The following is a 25,363-nucleotide window of genomic DNA, read 5'->3' on the forward strand; positions in this document are numbered from 1 at the left end:
CTGAGCAGGAGGTACACTAGGGAGTATTTCAAGCCCCTTCTTGCCTTGCTTTGCTAAATACTGTAGGTGGGCTACAGTGCCAATGGTTCCTTTTCTAACAAACATCGAGACCAGTCCCAACCTGAGTCTGGACACCAGAACCACTGTACAAACAACCTGTGACCACTCAACTAATACAAACGCTGTTGTCTTAAAAAACATGCAAGTGCGAGCTTGCATGTGTGCGTGAGAACCAAGCCAAGAGACCCAAGAGCTCCCGAATGCTAGATTCTAATTTACACAGAGTTTAGCAGTTTACAGACTCATTACACAGGCAGGCACCTTCCCAATGTGCCTACTGCCAATTTCACCTCCTCCAAATGTGAGGCAAAAGGAGCCAGTAGGGATTTCTGCAAACTAAGAGACACTTTCCCACATGTAACAATGAAGGAAAAGAAATCACAAACTTTATGCTGCTTCTGATTATTTTGCTCGTTGTAGTAGTTTTTAGTTAAAGACTGTTTTTTGAAAAAGCAAGCAGCATGGACATCAACCCCTTTATCAACATCATCATCCAGAAACAAATGGCTCCTTAATTTAATCAGGATCTCTTATTATCAAATCATTGCCTCGGCCGCAGCCTGGCTGAAAACAGCAGCAGAACATCATCAAGCCACTCAGGAAGCCAGGGAGTAGTAATTGCTCCCCCAGAGACTTGGTCATCTGAAGGGCTTCCGTGTCTTGCCCAGTCACAGGAAAGAAAGTATGGCTGAGATTTATACTCTTACCCCGCACCAAAATAATGGCTGAAACAGTCTATTAAAAATAGGCCTTTCTCTGTTCCCTTTTAACTCTCATAATCCTTCAAATGGACGTCTCAAGGCAGTTACGTGTTTCAGACTTTCCGACTTCGTCACCACCCAATTTTGGGTATTTTACAGCAACGGAGTAACTGAAGCTAAGAATCACTACATGGATTGAAATTCGCATGAATCCATTTAGAAATAAAAGAATCTGAGAAATTGTACGTTACTGTATTTTTCTTTGTTGTCTGACAAAAAGGCATCCTCTCTTTTCCACGGTATGTCATCATTAAACCATACGACTGTGGATACATACATCAGGCTCTATGGTGCGATTCACAGTCTAAAGCTAGTCTATGTGATGTCTGCATTTCTTAGCCTTGCCATCTTCATCACAGCCCCTCTTCCTGTCTGCTTTAGAAACCCAGTGCATTTTAGTATTTTTTAAAAAGTATTTCTTTTTGAATTCAACTCTCCTGAATATAAACGCTTTCTCCTGGTGGCAGGCTAGTCTTTAATATACAACCAAGAACAGGACACAGAGCAGCATGTCATGATAAATCAGAGTTCATTTCCACTGAGAGCGGAGCTAGAATGGAATAGAACTCACATTGAGATCTTCCCAGTTCTCTCCAAGAATTAAATGTGCTCTTTTTAATGGTCCCTCTATCAAACATTACTCTCTTGTTCCACAATTAAACTACAAAATACTTACTTCTCTGTTGGCTAAAATTCAAAACTGTATAGTAAGACACAAAACAGTGTCTATGTAGACTTCTTTATTAAGCGGACTGCTGGTGTAGCAGAACCGTCTACCCAACTAGACAAAAGTCCAGACATGATGTAAACAATCCACCCTCTCCAAGAATAAATGTACCATTCACATCCCCTTTCTCAGGAAGGGAATACTCCTTCGAGACAAAGACTGCTTCAAGTATTAAATGAACTTACACAAAGGCGTATAATATATAATTATCTACCACTCTGTATTTGCATACAAATGAAGCAATTGATGTTTTAAAGTCTTCTGCTGAATACATTTTTAGGAACTGACCTGGCTATGCTCTGAGCAAGCAAGTATAGAGTCTTGAGTGAATGTAGACACATGAGACCACAACTGAGTATCTGTTCACAGGACAAAAACCCCAGCCAAGGAGACTTGACCAGACTTGAATTGAATCCCATGAGCCAAAAACATTGACGGACAAGGTGGATTTCATTTTCTGAAGCAGCTGAGGCTGACAACTGCTGGGGCTAGAAGGTATAAACTAATCTCCCTGGGATAACAAGTATTTGAAAAAGGATTTTCTAAAACAACAATGGTTTTCTTTAAGACATTTTCAAATACTGACCATCAAGGCCAAATTAATTCCATGAAAAACAAATCTTTTAAATATTGCCCCTCCCACCCTTCATTCTTATACTAAAGAGATTTTTTAAAAAAATACAGAATTCCTCTTTTACTCATAATACACAGCATGCCTGTAAGAATTCCACTATGAGAAAGGTGAGGGAAAACCATGTGTGGTTACCAATTTATAATAGAAACCACACCCGGACGGGACAGAGCAAAGCAGGGCACTAGCTAATTTTGCTGGAGACTTGGGCAGTGAAACCATGAACTTGACTTGGTCTCCTTGGTGCCCTCACCTCCTCCGGACACTGGGATGGAGCAGGAGGGAGGAAGGGAGCACACAAGTTTTTTCAACTTCTCCACCAACACCCCTGCTCTCCACCGCGGCCTGAGAGTCTCCTGCAGGGCAGCAGCTGTGGCTGCTGGACTCCATCATCGATGAGATACACCAGAGAAGGCTGCGATCACAGACCAGGGATTGAAACAGCTGCGTGTTTTCAAGCAAAACAGATACAAGAGGCTGAGCACAGAGTGGCCACAGACTGCCAGAGAAGCACATGGGGTAGCTGCCCCGGAGACGGAGTTGGAAGATGCTGAAGAAACAAGAGTTACCACTGCTCAGAGTGGGACCAGCTGGAAGTTGGGCCCACGATGGCCAGGAAAGAAAGTGGAAACCTCAACGGAGGCCCCACCCTGAAACGTCCTGGACTTGATAACACGTACACTAATGGTCTCAGGAAGCTGGTCCTCAATGATTATGTCCTTCAATGTAAAAGGCCCTGGATAAGTATGGAACCTACACAGATGTAGCTGATCTGACAGAGCATAACCTCTGTTTCTGGGCAGGAAGCTCCCCCAAACCTTTTGCTTTGTAAGAAGGAGAAGAAGCAAAACTTGCTTCAGTGATGAGTTAAGACAGAGACTGGTGACCCTAAATATAAATCTGCCATACTGTGCAGACAAAGAAATTTCAACTCAGTGATAACATCATCTCTAGTCCCTGACACTTAACCACTGTGCTAGGCATGGTGTGTCTTCAAGAAATACAGCACTGGGTATTAGGGTTTGGACATTCTACTTTTATTTTCATTTTTCCTTCCTCAGTCTTGGCTTTCTTATTTTAAGAACTGGCTCCATTTGTGTGGCTGTACGGATCACCCACCCCACCATCCATAATGTACTTCCAGAAGCCCCTAACGAAGATCCTGAGCTTAGAAAACTCAAAACCAGTGTTTCTTTTACCCAGGTTGATTCTCTTCTAGTCTTCCTTCTTCTAGAAATTAGGAACACAAAAGAGAAGCAGAAAGGAGAAGACAGTAGTATAACTTAAGAAGCTGACCCCAAAGTGAATTCGGTATTCCTGTGTTTCTTCTATGGGGTTTCACTTCATTTCAGCAACTTCTTCAAAAAGGCAGTTTATTCTGCAATACACTTGTTATGTCTCCTTTGGACACCCTAGAAAGGTCTCTCCATCAGAGCCTCTATCCAGCTGGTTCCGTTCATTAGTTTAGTGGTAGCAATTACATACTCTGTACCTCCGTCTTCCAACTGCGAGAGAAATCGCAGGGCAGCAATTTCAGCAAAGGTTATTCCCCCAAGGAAAAATATCAGAGTGACTCGGTTTTCTCCTGGTTGACCTAAAATTTAAATATTTCAGAATTAAAAACTATTTTTTATTGGTGCTTCTCTTTCCAACTCTTAAAACATTTTATCATTCCTAAGAATAAAAAAGTCAAAGGTGTCTTAATATAGACGGTTCATATGAAACTCAGGAACACTGATTTTAATCTCAATGTTTTTCTAATGCCTGCGACTCTCAACACAGAGGTTGGAAGCTGCTACTCCCGAGGGAGCAGCACAGTTCTAGTGCTTTCCATATACATTTGCAGCCAGTAAAAGAAGTGTATCTGATTCTGACTCTCAAGTGCTTTACCAATGTATTTTGAAAAGCAACTGTACAATACATGAAAACCACACTAACAGTGCATAATTATCTGCAGATGCTGGACTGAGACTTACGTTTCTTTTGCAGTCCTGTGGGCAGAGGCTGCCGTTCTTCGAAGTGGGGCCCTGGGAGTATGCGGAGGACCTCCTCGATGCTACGCCAGCCCGGCCGGGAGAGCAGCTGCGCCAGTCGCACACTGAGCGGTGCGTAACCGCTGTACACGTAAGATATGTCCGTGGGATTCTGTTCAATAATTAAACAAAAAAAGCGCCTGTGGATATAGAGACTTAGAGCCACCTGACTGTGGCCTTTTGGATAATCCAAAATCATCTGATTTGGATTTTAAGGCAGAAACACAACCTCCCCACCCCATGTCCTGCTCCAATCCACCCCAGCTGGGCTCTATTTCAGCATCCAGAGTGCTCCACCTTTTTTTTTTTTTTTTTAAGAGACAAGGTCTCGTTGACACCCAGGCTGGAGTGCAGTGGCTACAACCTTGAACTCCTGGGCTCAAGCAGTCCTCCCCTCTCAGCCTCCCAAGTAGCTGGGACTATAGGCATGTACCACCACACGTGGCTAATTTTTTTATTTTTAGTTTTTATAGAGACGAGGTCTTACTACGTTGCCCAGGCTGCAGAGCTTCACTTTTGACTCAAATCTTGAAAAGCCACTCAAAGCAGCTCTAGGTACTGAAGATGAAAAACTGTCATTTGGTTTGGCAAGAAACTTCTCAGAGGGTAACCTGGCACTCTCTAGCTGAGCAACAATGTGTATAATCTTTGAACCCAGCAATTCTATTTTTAGGCATTTATCCACCAGAGAAGACCAAAGTATAAACATACTAACTACAACACTGCATATAAAGGCAAAAGACTGGAAACAACCTGAATTTCTATCCGTAGGAATCTGTTAAATCATAAAATAAGGTACAGCCTCGAAACTACTATGTAGCAATTAAAAAGAATTAAAAAGAATGGGGTGGATCATGGAAGGCTCTTCAAGATCCCGTTAAGTGGAGGTGGGTTTGGGGAAGGAAGGTCAGAACAGCGAAGACAGCTGAACTAATATATTACCTACATGATACGACATAGACATTAAGGGTCTCTATTTTTCCAATGGGGAAAAAGAATCCGATTTGTGATTGATAGAGGATACTGTGTAGTTATTAGCTTTTGTTGCAAGAGCCAGCCTAATAAAGTCTCTGATGAAAAATCAGAAAAGACAAGGCCAGGTGTGATGGCTCATGCCTGTAGTCTCAGCTACTTGGGAGGCTGAGGCAGGAGGATTGCTTGAGCCCAGGAGTTTGAGGTTATAGTAAGCTATGATGATGCCACTGCACTCTAACCTGGACAACAGAGTGAGACCCTGTCTCAAAAAAAAAAAAAGAAAAGAAATTTAGAAACATCAGAATACACAATAAAGGTAAAGCAAAGTGCACCCACGTCGGAACACTGGAGACCGAAGGTAGAGGACATGCACCCTTTGTGTAAAAATGTCTGTATATACATAGAATCTTTCTAAAAGGATAGATAAGACTGCAGAGGGTATAAACAAATGGAAAAACATATCATGCTCATGGATATGTAGAATTAACATTGTTAAAATGTCCATCTATCCAAAATGATTTACAAATTCAATGTAATCCCCATTTAATTACCAAAGTCATACTTCACAGATTTAGAAAAAATAATTCTATGCTTCGTTTGGAACCAGAAAAGACCCCAAATAGCCAAAGCAATCTTAAGCAAAAAGAACAAATCTGGAGGCATCACGTTACCAGACTTCAAACTATACTACAAGGATACAGTAACCAAAACAGCGTGGTATTGGTACAAAAAGAGACACAGACTGATGGAACAGAACAGAGAACTCAGATATAAAACCATCTACCTACAACCAGCTGATCTTTGACAAAGCAGACTACAACATATGCTGGGGACAAGAAGCCCTATTCAATAAATGGTGCTGGGAAAGTTGGCCACATACAGAAGAATGAAACAGGACCCCTACCTCTCACCACTCACAAAAATTAATTCAAGATGGATAAAAGACTTAGATCTAAGCTATGAAACCATAAGAATTCTAGGGGAAAATGCAGGAAGAATTCTTCTAGATACTGGCCTAGGCAAAGATTTTAAGACTAAGACCCCAATGGCAATCATGGCAATAATGAAAATTAATAAATGGGATTTGATTAAACTAAAAAGCTTCTGCACAGCTAAGGAAACAATTGACAGAGCAAACAGACAACCTACAGAATGGGAGAAAATACTCGCAAGCTACACATCTGATAAAGGGCTAATAACCAAAATTTACACAGAACTCAAGCAAACCAGCAAGGAAAAAAATCAAACAACCCTACTAAAAAGTGGGCAAAAGACATGAACAGAAGCTTCTCAAAAGAGGAAAGACAAATGGCCAATAAACATATGAAAAAATATTCAACATCACTAATCATCAGGGAAATGCAAATTAAAACCACAATGAGATACCACCTTACCCCAGTTGGAATGGCTTTTATTAAAAAGTCCAAAAACAAGAGATGCTGGAGTGGATGCAGAGAGAAAGGAAGGCTTATACACTGTTGGTGGGACTGCAAATTAGTACAACCTCTATGGAAAACAGTATGGAGATTCTTCAGAGAACTAAATGTAGACCTACCATTCGATCCAGCAATCCCACTCTTGGGTATTTACCCAAAGGAAAAGATGACTTTTTATCAAAAAGACACCTGCACTCAAATGTTTATTGAGGCACAATTCACAATTGCACAGATGTGGAAACAACCCAAGTGCCCATCAATACATGAGTGGATTAATAAAACGTGGTATATGTACACCATGGAGTGCTACTCAGCCATGAAAAAAGATGAATTAATACCTTTTGCAACAATCTGGCTGGACCTGGAGACCATTCTCCTAAGGAAAGTATCTCAAGAATGGAAAAACAAACACCACACGTACTCATTATTAAATTGGAACTGACCGTGAGCTCATGTGTGCACAGAGGGAAGGAAAACTCGGTGGAAAGCAACCAGAGGGGAGAGGGAAGGAGGAGAGAGGAAAAAACCAACCTAATGGGTACTGTGAACACCATTTGGGGGACGGGCACACCTACAGCCACACCTCAAGCATCACAAAAATGATCCATGTAACCTAAAACAGGCGTAGCCCCTTAATATTTTGAAATTAAGAAAAAATGGATAGATAAGACACTGGTTACAGGGTTGCCTCTGCAGAGAAACTGGGGTTGGCATGGAGGGAGCTCCCTTGGCACTGTGTGCCATGCTTTTGGGGGCTGAATTGTTTAGTGTGCTGACATTTCCACTGGCTCCTCCAGACACTCTCCACCCTCTCCCCGAGCCCCCATACCGACAGGCTCCCGTGCCCTCGGTTTGCAGCTGCCCAGGGGAAGGCAGCAGAGGGAACTGGAGAGCAGGCAGTGGCGTGAGGCCCAGGTTTCCACTGCCCGGCTTCCTCTCGGTGACATTGCTGGAGGCCGGCCGTGCCCTCAAGCAGAGGCCCCCACCCCTCACTTGGTCGGATGGCCTCCCCACACAGCTCCTCCCTCCAGGTTCCAAGACAGGCTTCTGAAATAACCCCCTCTCCTTGCCCTGCAGGTCTGGGCTGGTGAGCACCCCCCCTCCCCCTGCCCCTGCTCACATCTTCATTAAACTCTCCGCAAACTGCCCAGTTGGGAGCATCATCTGCTTCCTGCTGGGACTCTGACGGATACAGCACATGATGCATTACTCTTGCAAAAACATTAGGAAATTATTTTTAGGAAGCCAGGCAGATGTAGCACATGTTGTCACAATGAACTATCTACCCAGGAACTCAACCGAGTGAAAGTGGAGGAGCGCGTCTTACCTGCTCGTTAACATCATCCATCCAGAGGCGCAGCGTTTTCCGAATGGTGGGGTAGTTGTTCCTGCCCCCGGGCTGCGGTTTCAGCAGGCCGGCCTTCTCCAGGTTGTGCAAGGTCAAGATGTGCTCATAGCCGTAGGTCTGCGAGAGAAGTCGTTGGCCTTGATGTCAGATCAGATCAGGAAAAGGGTTTCTGCGATTTTAAAAAAAGGGCCCTTCCAACAAATCAATTTGATCTGTACTCCGGGACGTGTTACCAAAGTCCAGCAGTGAATGTCAACCGCACAGGGGAGAGGGGAAAGGATGACATTTGTCCTACATTTGCTTGCTTATTTCTATTAATCCAGCTCTTTGTCTCAAATAGGGATTTAAATTTTTTACTTTTAAGTCAGAATTTATGGATCTCACCTAAGTGGGCATCAAATAAGTGACAGTAAATTTATAGATGGGATATAATTAGCTCTAAAAAAGAATGAGGTATAGCTATACCTCAAAAAGAAAGACCTTCTGGATATATTCTTAAGGTCAAAACCCAGTAATAGAATACTATATATAGCAGGATTTATTTCTGATAAAAAAGCAACTAGTCAAGAATAGTAGCCAAGGCTTATGTCATACTCTCTCCGAGCGGGCACTGTTCTGGTCCTAAGCACTTTGGAGACATTCACTCAGCCATCCTGACTGTCACCCCCGAGGTAGGTACTGCTATCTCCTCCATGTCACAGACATGTTTAAACAACGTGCTCAAGGCCACACAGTGAGCAAAGAGCAGAGCTGAAACCTGGATCCAGTCAGTCTTGCTCCCCAGTCTCTGTATGAAATATCCTCTGTATATACACAGAGAGGGGGGTCTGGGAGGAGGGAAACCAACCTGCTGACAGTGGTTACAGCTGGGGAGGGAAATGGGGACAAATGGGGTAGAGGGGACGTTCACACTTTGCTCCATACACTTCTGCATTATTTTAATTTTTTTTTTTTCAGAGACAGAGTCTCACTGTATCGCCCAGGCTGCTCTTGAATTCCTGGACTCAAGCGATCCTCCCACCTCAGCCTCCCAGTAGCTGGGACTACAGGTGTGTGCCACCGCACCCAGCATTATTTGAATTGCATGAGAATGCATACTTAAAAAAAGACAAAAAAATTAATGAGCACTTAATGTTAACAATAATGTACTTTAACTAGTAACAGCATTTACTCTTACATTTTCAAACAGAGGAGAGACATTTTCAGACAGAGGAGAGAATTTTTAAAGTAACAGTGGGGTTTTTCTTCATTATAAAGTAATACAGGCTTAAACTAAGCAAGCCTGCTAAAGAACTGTTACCAGAAATTTGCAGAAAGTTCTATTCCTCCATTGCATAACTGCCTAGTTAAGAACATGGGTGCTTGACCCAAGTTGCCTGGGTTTTAGCACTGGCGCTGCCACCTACCAGCTGGGTGACCTTGGGTGAGTTACCTAACTAGTCTGTGCCTCAGGTTCTTCATCCATAAAATGGAGACAATAACAGTATCTAACTCATAGGGCTGTTATGGAAATTAAACAAATGAATATATACATATACACAAAGCTCTTCCAATAGACCCTGGCACATAGTAAACGCTCAATAAATGCCAGCTATTATTATTATACAAATACAATAAACGACAACAGATACCAAGACCAAATCCTCTAGGTATTAAAAAAATAATGGTAACAATACACCAAAATAGCAGCTTTGTGAAGTATTTTTTTAAAAGATGCTTTTCCCCTTGGTGAATTAATAATTAAAACATACACTGACCTGGAGAATTTCTCTTTTGTAATAATCCAAGACTTTTTGTTTGAGTCCACTGTTACACACGGACTGGAGGCACACTAGTCTTAACACCTTGATCAGTGGATGCTTTTGGGCAATACAATCCTCGATGTAATTGTTGACCTAGAAATAAGGTTGTATATGCATATGCTAAGGATCTGGTTTGGGGACTCAAAGAACTTGATGTTTACTATTATTTTTCAAAGTCAAATAAAGATGATGTGTGGGAGAATGGTTCGTTATTTTCACGTTCCCCAATCCTTCCCTGAAATAGCATCCCCAGCCCTGACCCCACACAAACACCCCAGGAATTGGGCTGCATCCCTGGAGCCCAAGGCGGGTGAGGATACAACTAGTTAATCGAATGCCTGTCTTGACACGTCTGTCTCCACGGACGACTTTCTGAGAGGCTGCCACATGTTTGGGGCTTCTGGGGCTTGTGTAACCTAGTCTCTTTCAATAATATCAGCACTTTATCTAGCAAAAAGTAGTAAGAATTTTTTTATAAGTTAGGAACTTAAAGTGAATAAAACTTACTGACAGAGCTAGATATTTAAAGGAATTATATAAGAAATTCTCTCAAAAAAGCAAATATCTTAATTTTATCTGTTACAATCCTTAAAGATCTTTGATGTCAGCTGACGGGTCTCATCTCACCACGGATGGCAGAAAGTGTCTTGCAGAGAGTAGTTAAATATCTGTTACTTGATAAAATCTGTATTTTCACATTTTGCATTTGCTCTCAAAAATATTTAGGCAAGTTATGGGAATCGATGCAATTGCTTTTCTGACTATAATCTTATTTCATTTCATTTTTTGAGACACAGACTTGCTCAGTCGCCTCAGCTAGAGTGCAGTGGTGTCATCATAGCTCACTGCAACCTCGAACTCCTGGGCTCAAGCCATCCTCCTGCCTCAGCCTCTTGAGTAGCTGGGACTGTAGGCAAGCACCACGTTGCCAGCTAATTTTTTCTATTTTTAGTAGAGACAGGGTCTCACTCTTGCTCAGGCTGATCTCAAACTCCTGAGCTCAAGTGATCCTCCCACCTTGACCTCCCAGAGTGCTAGGATTACAGGTGTGAGCCACTGTGCACTGCCTACAATCTTACGTTTGATAAACTTTCAACTATTTGTTAGAAGAGTTTTTTTTGCCCACATACCTTATCAGTGTCTATTCCAGACATAAACTCCTGTTCCACTGTTAATTTGTCAAAGAAGTCTTCAGAAGCTAAAACATAATGGGCAAATTTGCAAGTTAGAAATTCAGTGTTAATTTATTTGAATGGTGTGCTTTTATACACAGAGCATGATTAAGAAATAAGACATGCAAAAAATCCTGGACAAAGTCTCAGCTAAAAAAAGGAAAATTAAAACAAAAAAGAAAAAAAAAGAAACAAGACATGCAAAAAAGCAAGCAAGCAACAGTTCAAATCACCACCTAAAGAGAATCTTCTACAAAACACGGAAAACCCTAGAACTCTGTACTCCTAAATTACATTTAGTCGACTTCCATACTCCTTTATATCCTTAGAATTTAAATACAGACCCCAGAACTTTGCAGAATGAGCCTCAGTGTCAATGACAGCTCATTTCCCAAGAACATGCCATTTTCATCATCAGATTCAACCTACTTTCAGTTGATTTCCACTTCCATTAACATGAGAAAACAAAGGACTGGTTTTCCAACACTGTGTTTTATTTACGATTTGAAGTATACTTCATAAAACAGGGCCCCAAACAATCTCCTTCTCAGCTTTTATAGCCCTGTGGTTTTTTTTTTTTTAGAAAAGGGTGGGGGGTTGTGAGGAAGGGTGTTCAATTGCCTTGTTGTTGTTGTTTTTTTTTTGTGGAGCCAGATCTCACTCTGTCACCCTGGGTAGAGTACAGTGGTGTCACTGTAGCTCCCCGCAACCTGCAACTCCTGGGCTCTAAGCGTCCCTGCTGCCTCAGCCTCCTGGGTAGCTGGGGCTACAGGCACGAGCCACCATGCCTGGCTGGGTTTTTTTCTTTCTTTATGGTAGAGATGGGGGTCTCACTCTTGCTCAGGCTGGTCTCAAACTCCTGAGCTCAAGCGATCCTCCCACCTCGGCCTCCCCGAGTGCTGGGATTACAGGCATGAGCCACTGCACCTGGCCAGCAGCCCTGTGTTTTAATGAAGAAACTTGTGTTTGGTTTAATAGACATCTGAGCTCTTTCAAAGTTTTCAACATATGCTCTTGGTACCAATTCTACAGAAAGTTTTAAAGGGAAAAACAAAACAAACAGAAACGTCACGGTGCTCCAGGTAAGTAATCCTCCACAAGAAGAAAAAAACCGGACTACAGAAGGTAACTACTTCCTGTTGTGACGGCACACGTATGGGTCAACTTCTTCCTCCTCTCTGCATTCCACGCATTTTGTCATATGATTAACAATGGAAAAACTGAGCTAAGCACAAGCGGAACATTCCCAGCTATTAAGGTGCGTACACTTAACGTCGGTATTAAACCAGAGCTGACTCCCCCAGGAGCCATCACGGTGCTGGCGACGGTGGTGCCGGACACTGTGTCCCCGTCAGCCCCAGACGGACAGTCACCCCAAAGGATACTCACTAGTGACGTCTTTGATCAACTCCGCGATCGAGGTATGGTTGGCGAGGGAGCCCCTCGCCGCCTGCATGTGCGGCAGCTGGGAAACGAACTGCTTGATCTCCCCGACTGTCTTCGCGTTGTGCCTTTCCTGGAAGGGACGAGAGTAGCACGTCAGCAGGAAGAGTCTTTAGTTTTAGGTGCTCTGCTCCTTGTGTTGTGTGGAGGATATTTGATTTCTATTAATGCAGAAGAAAGAATGGAACACAAATAAATCGGGCCAACCCAGCTCCAGCATGACACAGAAAACCAGAAAAGATAGTGCACCACCACAGGCAGTGCTCAGGCGCCTGGCTCCCGAATCAGCACTTCCGTAGACAGCAAACGTCTAACAGCTGCTCTTCCTACGCACCAGCTCACACTGCGTCAGTATTTTGTGGACATGTGAGTATCAATGGAGGACAGTATTAGGTAGACCATACAAATTTCTGAATAAAATACTAAGACAAAAAATTATGCTTAGCAGGGAACATGCACACTAAAGAGCTTCCTGTGTAACAGAAGAAATCCACTCTTGCCACCGAACCCCAGTCTTGAGCACACTCCATGAGCAAAGTGAACCCGGCTTAGTCTGAGAATATTTTTTGGTAAAATTTAATAATTAAAACCAAAAGTGACTTCAGAAATACAAAAATCAATTATGAATATAATTCCTAAGAAAGATAAAATCCATAACTTCACGCCCAGTGAAAAATTAGTCCTCAAAAATGCTTCCAATTTATGTTTCCGAAGTCTAAACATTCAGAGTTTATCATCTCACTGAATTCCCACATTTCAAAAGGTGCTAAACCAAGAATAAACCGGTGAACAGGCAAGAGGCGGCAAAGCAGGTGATAATGACACCAGCAGTTTAGACGCCCTGGGCTGGCTACGAATTGCGATCCCATTATCACCCACCGCACATGCGGGGTGCCCCCCCTCATGGACATGGTGGTTAAACTTGGAGTTCTCACCATGAATCGCAAGTTCTATTACAGAGGGTCTTCTATTTATTGTACAGTTGGCTTCCTCTTAAGTGAGGTAAGAAACAATTTATTTTTTTATGAGGCAGAGTCCTGCTCTGTCACCCTGGCTACAGTGCCGTGCCATCAGCCTAGCTCACAGCAACCTCAAACTCCTGGGCTCAAGCGATCCTCCTGCCTCAGCCTTCCCAGTAGCTGGGACTACAGGCATGCACCACCATGCCCGGATAATTTTTTCTACATATTTTTAGTTGTTGAGACAATTTCTTTCTATTTTTTAGTAGAGACGGGGGTCTCGCTCTTGCTCAGGCTGGTCTCGAACTCCTGAGCTCAAACCATCCTCCCGCCTCGGCCTCCCAGAGTGCTGGGATTACGGGCGTGAGCCACTGTGCCCAGCCAGAAACAACTGAAAAGATAAAGCAAATGTTTAGGAGGAAAATTTATTAACTGCAAACACCTGTGCCCTGTCCTACGCCTCCCCTCACCCCCAAGAAAAGGAGAAAAACTTTACACAACACCTTTGTCATGGGGCTGGGGAAAAAGTTTAAAATGAAAAAAGCCATGGATCTTTCCATACTGAAGTTGTAGTTACCAAGGATGAGGAAGGGAGCGCTGAAGTTGAAGCCCTGCTTAACAGCTGCATATTTCTGGAGCTCTTGCTCTCCTCGGGGGTGGGCATCTACCAAAACCCAGAGTTGCAGGATGGCAACCCAAACTCGCCTCACCTCGAACGCTGCAGAGATGACCTTTGCCTTCTTGCTAAGCACGGAGCCCACCGCATTGAAGTTCTTATCTCGGATCTCAGCGTAGAGCTCCTCCGCAGAGTTCAGCTGAAGCTTCTTTGCTTCTGTGGGGAGATCCTTACCACCGTCGCCCTGTTTCTTCGGTGCAAACTTCTCTGGAGGCAGTTTCACGTAGCCTGAACAACAATGGAAGGGAATGAGCACCTGTGTGCAATTACTGAAGAACCAATCAAGTGCCCAGGCACAAAACAATTTCCAACTCAGGAGAGAATGTAAGACTACAAATAGCATATAGGTCTGAGCTTCTGACTGGTTGTGATCAAAGTACAGGGAATAGTGACTCTTTAATATTGATATCCTGGTTCTAACTTTTTTGGGGGCACCTATATAAACCACTCGCAGCAATGTCCAATTTCTAAACTATTCAGGGATTAGGTCACTTTTCTACTCAAAGAATTCACAAGGATCTCCCCACTATCTTTTAGTGTTTTCCAAACCGTAGGTCATGTCCCATTAGCGGATCATGAAATCAAGCTAGTGGGTTGCAAGTACCATCTTAAAAGCAAAGCAAAACAATATAACAACAGTAACAAAAACTGAATAGAATAGAAAATACCAGAGCATATCCATATCACATGAAGGAAAGGAAGGTATTGTTTTGGTTTTTCTTTAATAAAACTTTTTTCTCAGTTTCACATGCACACACATACATGTGTATATATACTGGGTCATGATATAAAATATATTTCTTACTGGGGTTTGCAGTCCAAAGTAGTTTGAAAGTCACTCTAGAACAAGGATCAGAAACTAAGGCCTGAGGGCCAAATTCTTTCCACTTCCTGTTTTTGTAAATAAAGTTTTATTGGCACATAGCCACACCTACTCTTTTTGTATTGTCTATAGCTTCTTTTCACATTCCAATGACAGAGGTAGGAAGATTCCTCTGTATAATCTGCACTGTGTAACCAGCAAAAGCCTAAAATATTTACTAGCTGGGTCTTTACAGAAAAGGTGTCCACCCTGATCTAGAATAAGCTTCCAAATTCCTTAGCATGGTATCCAGTTCCTCTGCAAAGTAGCCTTAATCTACTTCTTCCACCTCTGCTCCTGCCAAACCAATGTAGTCCCTGGGTGCCTGGAACACCACATGCCCTCATGAACTGCTGGTGGCTCGTAAACTGACATAACTCCTCAGTAAAGCTGTTTGGCAACATGTACCAAGCGCCTTACAATGTTAACATCTTTTAACCCAAAAAATCCTGCATCAGGGAATCTAGGGAAAGAAAATAATCTGATCTATGAAAAAATCTCATGTATACAGATGCTTTTATAATCATTAAAAAAAACCCCAAAACATGTAGTCCTAGCTCCTTGGGAGGTTGAGGTGGGAGAATCACCTGAGCCCAGGAGTTCAAGGCTGCAGTGAGTTATGACGATGCCACTGCACTCCACCTGGGGCAACAGTGTGAGACCCTGACTCAAAAAAAAAAAAAAAAATTGGATCTTTAATTTCAAATAATGCTTAAGTATGCAAAATAAAATGGTAGCCTCCACATCAAGGATACTTTTATAACATTACCTATTAGTGAAAACAGGCCTACTTTACTTACTGTTCTGAATGCCATAAATTTCATCAATGAGTCCTTCGTACGTGAGCTGAGTGGCAAGAGGTGTTAATAAATCCACGTTTCGATCAAGCAACAAGAGATTATCAAAAACGGGAAATATTGAATTCTGGCTTCCTGTGAACTCTCTCTTCATCCTGATCATCATATTGGCCACTTGCTGGAAACAAAACATTGCATCAGGTGGGACCCTCCTGGGGACTAGCAGATTTTAAAATTCAGCTAAAAACAGAAAGACAACCAAAAAAGTCAAAAAGGAGGAAAACTGGAAGAATGAGATTGATAAACGAGCAGCTCTAGAAAAGCACCTGCTGTTGGCTGCCCACCCCAACACTTGGACTTGAGCCGACAGGCCATTTTAAAGAGCAACGTCACCGACAAAAATGTACAAAAGGGTGAAAAAATGTGACACTAAATAGGACTGTGACAAGGACACTTGTTTGCAGTCTGAGAGCTGAAACAAGAAGGCAGAGCACGGCCTTGTTCAACCTCATCGGGGAGAACGGCCAAGGGTAACTGACACTTTTCCCCCCTCGGTGCACGCCCACAAAAGCACCGTGAGCAGTGACGCGGGGGCTATAAATGCATTGCAACGAGCAGGCAATTCACAAGTGCAGATTTCGTAAATAATGAGGATCAACTGTATTTGCTCATGAAGAGTTTCCCACTCCTCCCCATTCTTGGGGTGTGACGGGGTCCCCCCTCCTTCACCACCAGAAAGCAGCCAGTTCTCACCCGAGCACATTCTCCTTTCCCAAAGATCTGTGGGATCGTTCCGTACAGAGCCTGCAGGGTCATCAGCCCCTTGGCTGCGTGGTACAGGCTCGTCTGGTCGCCCTCCAGGTAGCACTCCTGTGGGGGGAAAGGCGGTTATAGTCGGGCCGTGGTCACCTCCCGGGGGCCTGGCTCTGTTCCTCAGGCTGGCATTCAGCAAGAGATAATAAAATCATTTCCATTTCTTTCACACTCTGCTGGGGAAGCTGGGAGACTCGAGTCTTTTGTCCAAAGCTGCTGTTTGGCAGCTCAGACCACGAGGCTGGCAGCCCTGCAGTTGGGTGCAGCTGTGGAAGCCGCTCTCCCAAGCAGAGCTGGGGCTTCTGGAAGAAAACTGCTTACCTGGCACTCAGAGTGCTAGGATTACAGATACGTGCCACTCCGCCCAGCTAATTGAAAAAAATTTTTTTCTTTTGACAACATGTGACATAGAAAGAGGTCTCACTATGTTGCCCAGGCTGGTCTCTGGAACTCCTGGGCTCAAGCAATCCTCCAGCCTCAGCCTCCCAAAGGACTGGGATTAACTATGTTTCATGGGAAATCTCTACATGATACAAAACATTACAAACAAAGTTAAAAGACAAGCCACTGAATGGGAGAGGATACTTTGAAGCTTTAATTTTCTTTTTTTCTTTTTTTTAAGACTGGGAGTCTCAGGGTCTCACATTCTCACTGTGTTGTTCAGGCTGGAATGCAGTGGCTATGCATAGGTGCAATCATAGCTCACTGCAGCCTCGAACTCCTGGACTCACTCGATCCTTCTGCCTCAGCCTCCTAGGTAGCTGAGGCTACAGACATGAGCCACCACGCCTGACTGTTGCAGCTTTTATAACCCATAATGATTAGTATCTGGAATATATAAAGAATTCCTCAAAAAGAAAAAATGGGCAAAGAAAATGAACAAAGTTGCCAAAGAGAAAATATTAAACATCAATAAACACATGAAATGGCCTCGGCTTCACAGTGATCATGTAACACAAATTAAAGCAATTATCGTGACACTTCCACACTCATAAATTTGGCAAAAATTAAAGTCCAATGTTCAGGAAATGCCAAACTTACTTTGAACGCACTCTCTGATTCCATGGATAAGAGATCCCCATCGAATGGAATGAGATCTAAGCTGTACTCCTCTCTGTGAATAAAGGATCCCAAAACACCCAGATCCTTCAACCGCTGTTCGCACAGCAAGCTACGTCTTGGCACAAACAAAATGTGGAAATCTCTCGCTGGGCCACGTCTGTCTTCGCTGCAAAGGAAGGAACATCTGTTAGTTTATGAGCTCCTAAGAGTCATAGACCATTTTGCTTATTTTGTCCCCTCTGCCTGGCAAACAGCAGGCACTAAATAAATGCTAGCTAGATAAACATACAAATACTGACTCTCAGACTCAACTCATTACAGCTGATTCCTCTCTTTTTTCTTCCCTCTGACAGGAAAGCAGCACTGAGTCATAGCCAGCACTTTGTGGTGTAGCTTCTAGCATTCTCTTAAACCACTTATGGGGCATTAGAGCTCTCAGATTTATTGAAATAGGACACCTGTGTCTTACTGAAGACAAATGGTTCTTTAGCCAAAGCGATGCAGCCACACAGTCTTATAATAAAATGAAGGATCACTCTTGATTCCCACCTCTCTCTCCTTGACAAGGGACTTCCAAAAATAGCTCCTATGCTTTTAAGATGTTAGGGGCTGCATCAATCAATTGTACTGGAGTGCAGGCTTCCTCTATAGATTGGATGCTACATTAAATTGTAATCAGCTCTTAAGTTTTTGCTTATGAAATTCAAGCATACTGCATTCAGTATATTGAAAAATAACCATCAGAGGTTTATTTACTTCTTTTTTTAACCAGGGTTCTTTTTACTGATACAGGTTCAAACTTTCAGCTATCCTGAAAGAACGGAGTTATATGATGATCCTCCTCTCAAACTGTTTAGAGCAATGTCACAAATTTCTCATCTCTCATTTTATATTCTCCCATGCCTGTCCCAGTTTTCCAAAAGTCCACCTTCCAATGCACTGGCAAGAGTGGGGATTTGCAATGAGAAGGAGCTCAGTACATTAAAACCATTATTAAGATCAACCTCTTTTAGATCAAACATAAGCTCTGAGATACCTGAGCACATTTTCAGCAATTATATCCATCAATTCTAGCCTGGGTCTGACAAAAAAAATAATATTCTTGACATCAGCTGCTGGCAAACGATTTCCCTTAAGTGTGAACATTTTTTCCACTTCATGTTCCTAGGGAAACACATACATGAAAAGTTAATGAAAAGGCTGAAATTTACTTAACATTTCCAGACTCAGAAATCATAAATACCCCCAATCAAGTAAACATTAATACTTTATTATCAAAATTTAGATCCCCCAAAGCCAAATGCATAAAGGACAAAATTTTAGGATAAAGCCACTGTTACTGCATTGGCATTCAAATGACTCTCACAGGATGAACTGTCAAAGATACTAGGTAATGGTCACATAACATAATGCTAGGATCAGCACAGAATCACTCACCAAAGGACCATTATATACAAAATGTCAATTATGCACTAGTATCTGTGTTTACAAAGACCAAACAGCTTTGCAAGCTGATTACTCAGGAGGAAATGTAAAATCCTATTATCACTGCTAAAGTAAATCCCCTAACAAAACCCAAACAGCTCATTTACCTTCAGTAGTGAATACTGTGCAATCAGGCCAAACGGTCCTGTTAGGTACTCATCCCAAACTATAGCCTACAAGAGGGGAGAAATATTCCCTTATTACAGTTAATATCAGGAATTTCAACAATATCAATATAAAATAGTCATACACAGTAGGAATATTTGCTTCAAACTCTAATCAGTTTATAAAAATTTTAATTGGCTCTGACCACATTCATATCTTGTGTCTAAAAATAACATCAGGAGTAAGTGATGCTACTGATGGTGACAGGATAGTTAAGAGTTAATTACCATCCTGGACAGAAAGAACGAACTATAGTTTGTTGTGTATCTCTGTCATGGTATTAATTATTAGAGTACACCATATGGAAATTGCTAATTATACAAAATTAAAACTTACGATATAGGTATTACAAATCTTATTTTGACACACATGAAAATTTTTAAAAGCTCAAGAAGTTTAAGTAACTGTCAAAGGCCATATGGGACCTTGGATCTTACATACAGCCTAAGAGAGTCAGAACTCCAACCCAGGGCTTCTTGACATGACAAGTCATTACTCTGGGCCCCTGTGAAGTATACTGCTAAACTCCACCATTGTTTCTTTTTTTTTAATTTTTTTTCTTTTGTTGTTATTTCCGTCCCCCCCCCCCCCACAGGACAGTCCTAGAAAATATTTTTTTAATTGACATTTTTATTTAAATAATTGTACGTTAATATTCAGCTGTGAGAAATAATACAGAGTGATTCTGTGTACACTTTGTCCAGTTTCCTCCAGTAGTAACAATTTTCAAAACTATAGTACAATAAACATTACAACCAGGACGTTGCTACTGATAACAATCCACGATCTGACTCAGACTGCAGCATCATTTGCTGAGTTTAAACTGGGCCCCTACGATTTAGCCTGTTTTCTTCTCTCATTGGCTGCCACTGCCCATCTCGGGGGTTCTATTCTCTCCAAGACCGGTTCCTAAGGCTTTCCTGTTGTACTTTTCTCCCCAGTTGTACCTCTATAAATCCCAAAGGGAGAAAGGGGGGAGGTGACACCACTTAAAAGAAATCCTATCAAGTCCCTGATCTCCCTTGGGGGAGCTGGGATCTGTAACAGGAGAAATAATCCTGTTTTAGGAAGGCAGGTTAAAACTCCAATAACTACAACTCTCATTAATCAGTATGAGCTGCAAGTTGTAAGGTGTTGGTGCTTCAGACTTCCGAAGGTACATCCGATCGCTGTAATGATCGGACACACTGGACCATCCACGTTCTTGGGCCGCCCACCCGTCCTCTGCCTCCGAGGGCTCCTGACATAAACCTGCCCACCAGGGGCTGGGCTGTCACAGTGGCTTATTCTGCTGTCACAAACAGTCGCGGTGCCACGCCGGCTCCGGGCTGTACGCCTGCACGGGGGCGCGAGTACAAGGGCCGTGAGCCTCGTCTCCTGGGAAGCCCTGAGGAACCCCTACACCGCCAACTCAGGTGGTCAGGAGCCGGATTACGCCAGGCCGGCCCAGGGGAGGCGAGGGCGGTGTGGCTGCCCCCACCCCTCACCTTGCTGCCCGCGCACTTGTCCAGGAACTCGCGCAGCTCGCGACGCACCGCCTCGCGCAGCACGTTCAGGTTCACTCGCCCGTAGGACAGGTGCGCCGCCATCTTGCCCCACCGCCCCCTTCCCCCCGACTCTAACCGCGTCCGCGCTTTCCTGGCGAGGCCCACGGACGTATCACGTGATCGCGCGTCCACGTGACTGGGGCCGGTGACGCACGCCAAACCCGGAAGCCAGCGTCGGCGGGATTCCACTACTCTCTGATGGGGCCCTAGTGTCCGCCTGGCTTCTGCCTCGCGGGTTCTTCGTACTCTCGCCAAGACCCGGGTTCCGTTTCAGACCCTGCCTCAGCCCAGGAGTCTTCGGAGTTTAAAGAGGGAGACTGGATCTCACTCGTCCCCGTTTAAAAATCGCGACTTCTGTAAAATGGTACCTTGAGGCTAAACTTTAATGGAAATCTTTTTAAATTAGAGCAATCGGAAGGTCCTTCGCTTTGCACTGAGGACTCTTGGTTTTTAAGCTAATATTTACGAATATGGTCAAGGGCCGAGGGAACGTTGAGTGGCTTTTTCGTTTTTAAGCCCTTCCTAATAGATTTGTACAGCGACATGGCTTTTCACACAAGTGGTATCGCATCTGGAACCCAGGTCCCTCCACTTCCCTCGTCAGTAAAATTCGCATGTTATCTTGCGAGTTGTAGTAAGGTGGATGTAAATTGGTGTAGTCCACAGGAAAGACTTTAGCAGGCTGCCTGGAAGCTAATTGCTCAATTATCACGAGGATATAAACGTTTCTATACTTCGGGATGGAAATGGGCCATGGTCTTCCAATGCGTGGCTCCCTTCAATATCTTTTATACAACTACTTTATGTTTTGAAGACTCACTAAGTAATTACCATGGAGTCTGAGTAAGCAGAGAGTGGAATGTGGGAATGCAGAAAAGCAATCGATCAAAACTTCTATTCTCGACTTGATTCCATCAAGGACATTTAGATTTTAACAGAACTTGTTAGCACACATGCAAAGTCTTCCATGCTGTAGTTCTCAACCTGGTTTTCAGTGCTTCCCAGCTCATATTGCGAACTCTTCTCACATAGGCAGTTTTTCTCAACTGAGAATGTAGCATTCATTTTAACACCTGTGAGAATAAAAGCGTGCTCAGGCCATGTCATGAACTGTTAATTGAGGGTACAACTTAGTCGAAAGGGTAAAATGTCCAAGGTTAGCGAAATATCAAGCATGCCTGAGTGTAACTGAGCAAGACCAGGGTGATAAACTGTCCCCAAACGGGATCAGGATGCTGTAAGATGATCAAATAACAGATGATTTTATAGGCCTGGAGAGACATTGCTGTACTGCTGTAGTTGCCCCATAAAACTGGGGACTTGTTTAACATCACCTAAGGTCAATACCAAAGTTAAGATTTACTGTCTTAGGGTATTATTTAGGTAAAAGTAATGTTCTTATTCAAGTAGTAACTCTGCTTTGGAAGTATCTACCTCCGGGTGAGTCTGTGTTTATAAAACAGATACTCAGAGGCCTGACACTCAATTGGTTCAGTAACCATTTTTGTAAATACTACAGTTTCTTTCTAAAACTTTATGGATTAATAGTTGGTACTACATGGAGCCACTTATATTTTTGTTAGGTAATGTGGTGTGATACAGTAATGGATAACAACTGTAGGTATTTATTTTATGCTAAATAGTTCACAAAACACTTTGAGATAAGAAGGACATACCAATTTCCTAAAAGCTGTTTAGCAACAAGACTGCAGTGGAAATTGCTATTTAGATTTATAAGGCTTAGCCTTGCTCATTTGAAGAAAAAACATTATAACAGATAAACCTGAGAATAATTTAACTTTACTACCATTGGCAAAAAAGAATCATCATTTATTAAAGTAGATACAGAACACTTGTTTGCTCAAATTTTAATACTGTTTTACATGTGGGCTGTTTGTGAAACAACTCCTATTATAATGTTTATAACCAAAAATTTCAACTGATAACAGATTAACTTAATATTCACTTGTCAAACAGTTGATAAACTTGAGGAGGAAATACATCAAAGGCATATATACAATTATAGAAGTTCTTACTATACAGGTAGCATGGAAGATACATTTTATTACTTTTTACATATTCTAAAAGACATTCAAATGAAGATAAATAGATTCAAACTGGTTGACAAACTATTCTGGTGGCTGAGGTCCTTCATTTTATTTTTTGTGATAAGAAAATCCAAAATTATTAATGTTGAATTTCTCATCGTACATTCATCTAAAAACACAGTAAAAAAAATACTTGTAAAGGAAGATTGTAAATTGGTTAATTTAGGTGTTTTACAGTGGATTATTGTCTAATTAAATGACTGCTGGGGCTGCTAGAGAAGGAAAAAAATTTTGAGAAAATTCTTCCAGTTATTGAAATCTGGTAAAGAAACAAAATGAAAACAAAAAGAAAAAAATAATTGGAAGCCACATGATGGTATTTCTGGCCTAGTCTGTTATGTTCAGAGGATCATTTAAAGTGTTTTCTTTTTCATAAAGGTAAATATCTGAAAAGAAAGACAAATTGTATGTTTTTCCCAAAATATAAATTTTTAAAAAATATATACATACCATATATAGAAGCTGAAATTATGCAAAACCAACAAACAAAACACCACAGTACAGTGAGTGGGTGCAGCATATAGATTATAAAATGTCCCCACAGCAGTTTGGGGGCTTTCCCCTCCCTTTATAATCACACCTAAGTATTATCAAGCCTGAAATAAAGGCACTACTGATAACAGGTAGTGCAAAGAGCTCAGATATTTCTTTGAATAAAATACTTTAAATGAGTAGATGAAAATGCATAATGGCACATTTTTTTCCAACTCATTCCAGTGTCAAAAGCTTAACCAAAAAATCTAAATATACAAATGCAGCCTGGATATTTTAGTGCAAATATGAAAAGTAACGGCATAATTTAAAGTTACTTAAATAAGGTATTGTAAGGGTAAGGATTTTTCTATGAGGTCTAGGGACAAAAAAATGTAATGGCATCTGGTGCAATGTTTTCAAACTGAAACATCAAGAAAACAAAGTAAGAGGTGAAAACTCACCTACTAAGTATTTATTTTTCTAACTTAAAAGAGAAGACCAAAGGGTGATTTGTTGAAGATCAAAATATTTTCTTAGATTTGTTGATGGGGGTCAAAAATAACATGAGTTCTCCTGAAGTCTGCACGCACAATGCTGGTGTTAAATTGCTGAAACGCTAGCGCATCTGAGAAAGCCCAGTTCTGGACTTGAGGCTTCATCAGAAGGTCTCGTCGTCATTGCAGTTGGTTGCCCAGTGGCCAAACATCTCACAGATTTCACAGTATGGGCGTTCCTCACTCCGACTGCCGTGGTGTGTGGAATGGGGAGGGTCCTCAGACATCTGTGCCTGGGTAGGACAGTCCTCTGTGTCGTGAAGGTCAAAGCAGTCACAAATGTCACAGAAGAGGCGAGGTTTCTTCTTGGACTGTTTCTCCTGGTCATCACTATAAATAAGGTGTGAAATCAGAAACTTTATCAGAAGAAAATGAAGAGATAGAAACGCTTATAAAGAATTTTAAAAAATAAGCAAAAAGTGTGGCCAAGTCCGTGAGCTTCCAGTGCAACTAGTACATTCCACACTTAGAATTTTCATGGCTAATCATTCGTAGTCTCTCACTCTCTTGCCAGATTTATGGAAATCTACTTATGGCAAAGTAACTATAAAGCAGTTGTCTTTAGAATCCACTGGAGAACTTATTTTAAAAGCACACATTTATTTTGATGGCTTAACGGGAAATACCTGTCATAACTGTTCAGGTCATCCCCGTTCCCATTGAGGGCTGCTTCTGACATCATCTCTACCTTCATCTTGAGGTCTTGATTCTTCCTTTGAAGGTCCACTATTACCGAATTTAGGAAATCAATCTGATTTGTTAAAAGAAAGAAAAAAAAACCAGTGAGATGTGTCAACTATCTAAAACACACATAAGCTGGAGTATCAGAAGTCAGGAAGCAAGTATGCCCTCAAGCTACAGCTGCAGAGTGTGCTGAAGGGGCCAGCCGAGGCAGTTACTGAGCTCTAGCTTTTCAATCTTCCCAGGAAACACGAATGAGATTGACTAAAGAGCTGAACTTAAATGAGGCCATGCCTAGGTGGTAGGGCTATAGTAGTTTCTTTTTTCCTCCTTCCTCCTTTCAATATTCTTCAAATGTTCCTTGTTAAGTAGATGCTATTTTATATTTTAAAAAAAACATTTTAAATTACATTTCTTTGAATGTTTCTGGCTGTCAATGGATAAGCTTCATTTGTTATTGAGGCAAATGGAATTATACTCAAAACATCTAAATCTGTGGGTTGGTGGTGTGCTTACTGATTCATGAAAAAGTATAGGAAACATTTCTTTCAATTGAAAAAAACACCTTGCATTTTCCAAGTCATAATCTTACATTTCTGAATACATGGGCATTAAGTTTTTTTAGTTTTGCTACATACAAAGTATATAAAAAATTTTACAAAAGGCATAAAACGGGTTAGTTCTTCCATTAAACTGTAGAACCCATCCAGGTTTTTCTGTTCTGCACACAGGAGAAAGCTATGTGGAAATTCCCTTTAGACAATCGTTTAATGACTGATTGGTAACGGTGGG

At 42.1% G+C, this 25,363-nt stretch overlaps 2 protein-coding genes across 14 annotated transcripts in view; both read right to left on the minus strand.

Moving 5' to 3' along the window:
* Positions 1-1,546: 1,546 nt before the first annotated feature.
* Positions 1,547-20,899, minus strand: VPS33A (VPS33A core subunit of CORVET and HOPS complexes). Of its 2 annotated transcripts, XM_045534883.1 has the most exons (13): positions 20,695-20,899; positions 19,150-19,215; positions 18,594-18,721; positions 17,537-17,723; positions 16,436-16,552; positions 15,686-15,860; positions 14,058-14,251; positions 12,335-12,461; positions 10,904-10,971; positions 9,729-9,866; positions 7,951-8,088; positions 4,156-4,324; positions 1,547-3,773 (listed from the first exon to the last, which is right to left on the minus strand). In XM_045534883.1, exons 1-13 carry the CDS (start codon positions 20,794-20,796, stop codon positions 3,592-3,594), a joined length of 1,791 nt encoding a protein of 596 aa, XP_045390839.1. In that variant the 5' UTR covers positions 20,797-20,899; the 3' UTR covers positions 1,547-3,591. The 2 variants fall into 2 exon arrangements, with proteins under 2 accessions (XP_045390839.1, XP_045390840.1); XM_045534884.1 differs by lacking the exon at positions 19,150-19,215 and having other exon boundaries at positions 20,695-20,818.
* A 1,664-nt stretch (positions 20,900-22,563) lies between these two features.
* Positions 22,564-25,363, minus strand: part of CLIP1 (CAP-Gly domain containing linker protein 1) — a 99,280-nt gene continuing 96,480 nt past the window's right edge. For all 12 annotated transcript variants that reach the window (XM_045534873.1, XM_045534869.1, XM_045534876.1 and 9 more), the window contains 2 exons: positions 24,517-24,641; positions 22,564-24,220 (listed from right to left, as the gene is read on the minus strand). In XM_045534873.1, coding sequence (XP_045390829.1) covers positions 23,995-24,220; positions 24,517-24,641 — 351 coding nt within the window. In that variant the 3' untranslated portion in view covers positions 22,564-23,994. The remainder of the gene's footprint in view (positions 24,221-24,516; positions 24,642-25,363) is intronic.

Source organism: Lemur catta, chromosome 21 (assembly GCF_020740605.2).
Source record: "Lemur catta isolate mLemCat1 chromosome 21, mLemCat1.pri, whole genome shotgun sequence".
Taxonomy (NCBI): domain Eukaryota; kingdom Metazoa; phylum Chordata; class Mammalia; order Primates; family Lemuridae; genus Lemur; species Lemur catta.

Bases quoted from the DNA above. Each gene is read 5' to 3' on its own strand.
- VPS33A (XM_045534883.1), bottom strand. From the start codon at position 20,796: ATGGCGGCGCACCTGTCCTACGGGCGAGTGAACCTGAACGTGCTGCGC. The intron at 9,867-10,903 runs GTATGTGGGCAA...CCTTATTTCTAG, and splicing joins CTGGAATAGACACTGATAAG to GTCAACAATTACATCGAGGA. The intron at 3,774-4,155 runs GTAAGTCTCAGT...TTTAAATTTTAG, and splicing joins CACAGGACTGCAAAAGAAAC to GTCAACCAGGAGAAAACCGA.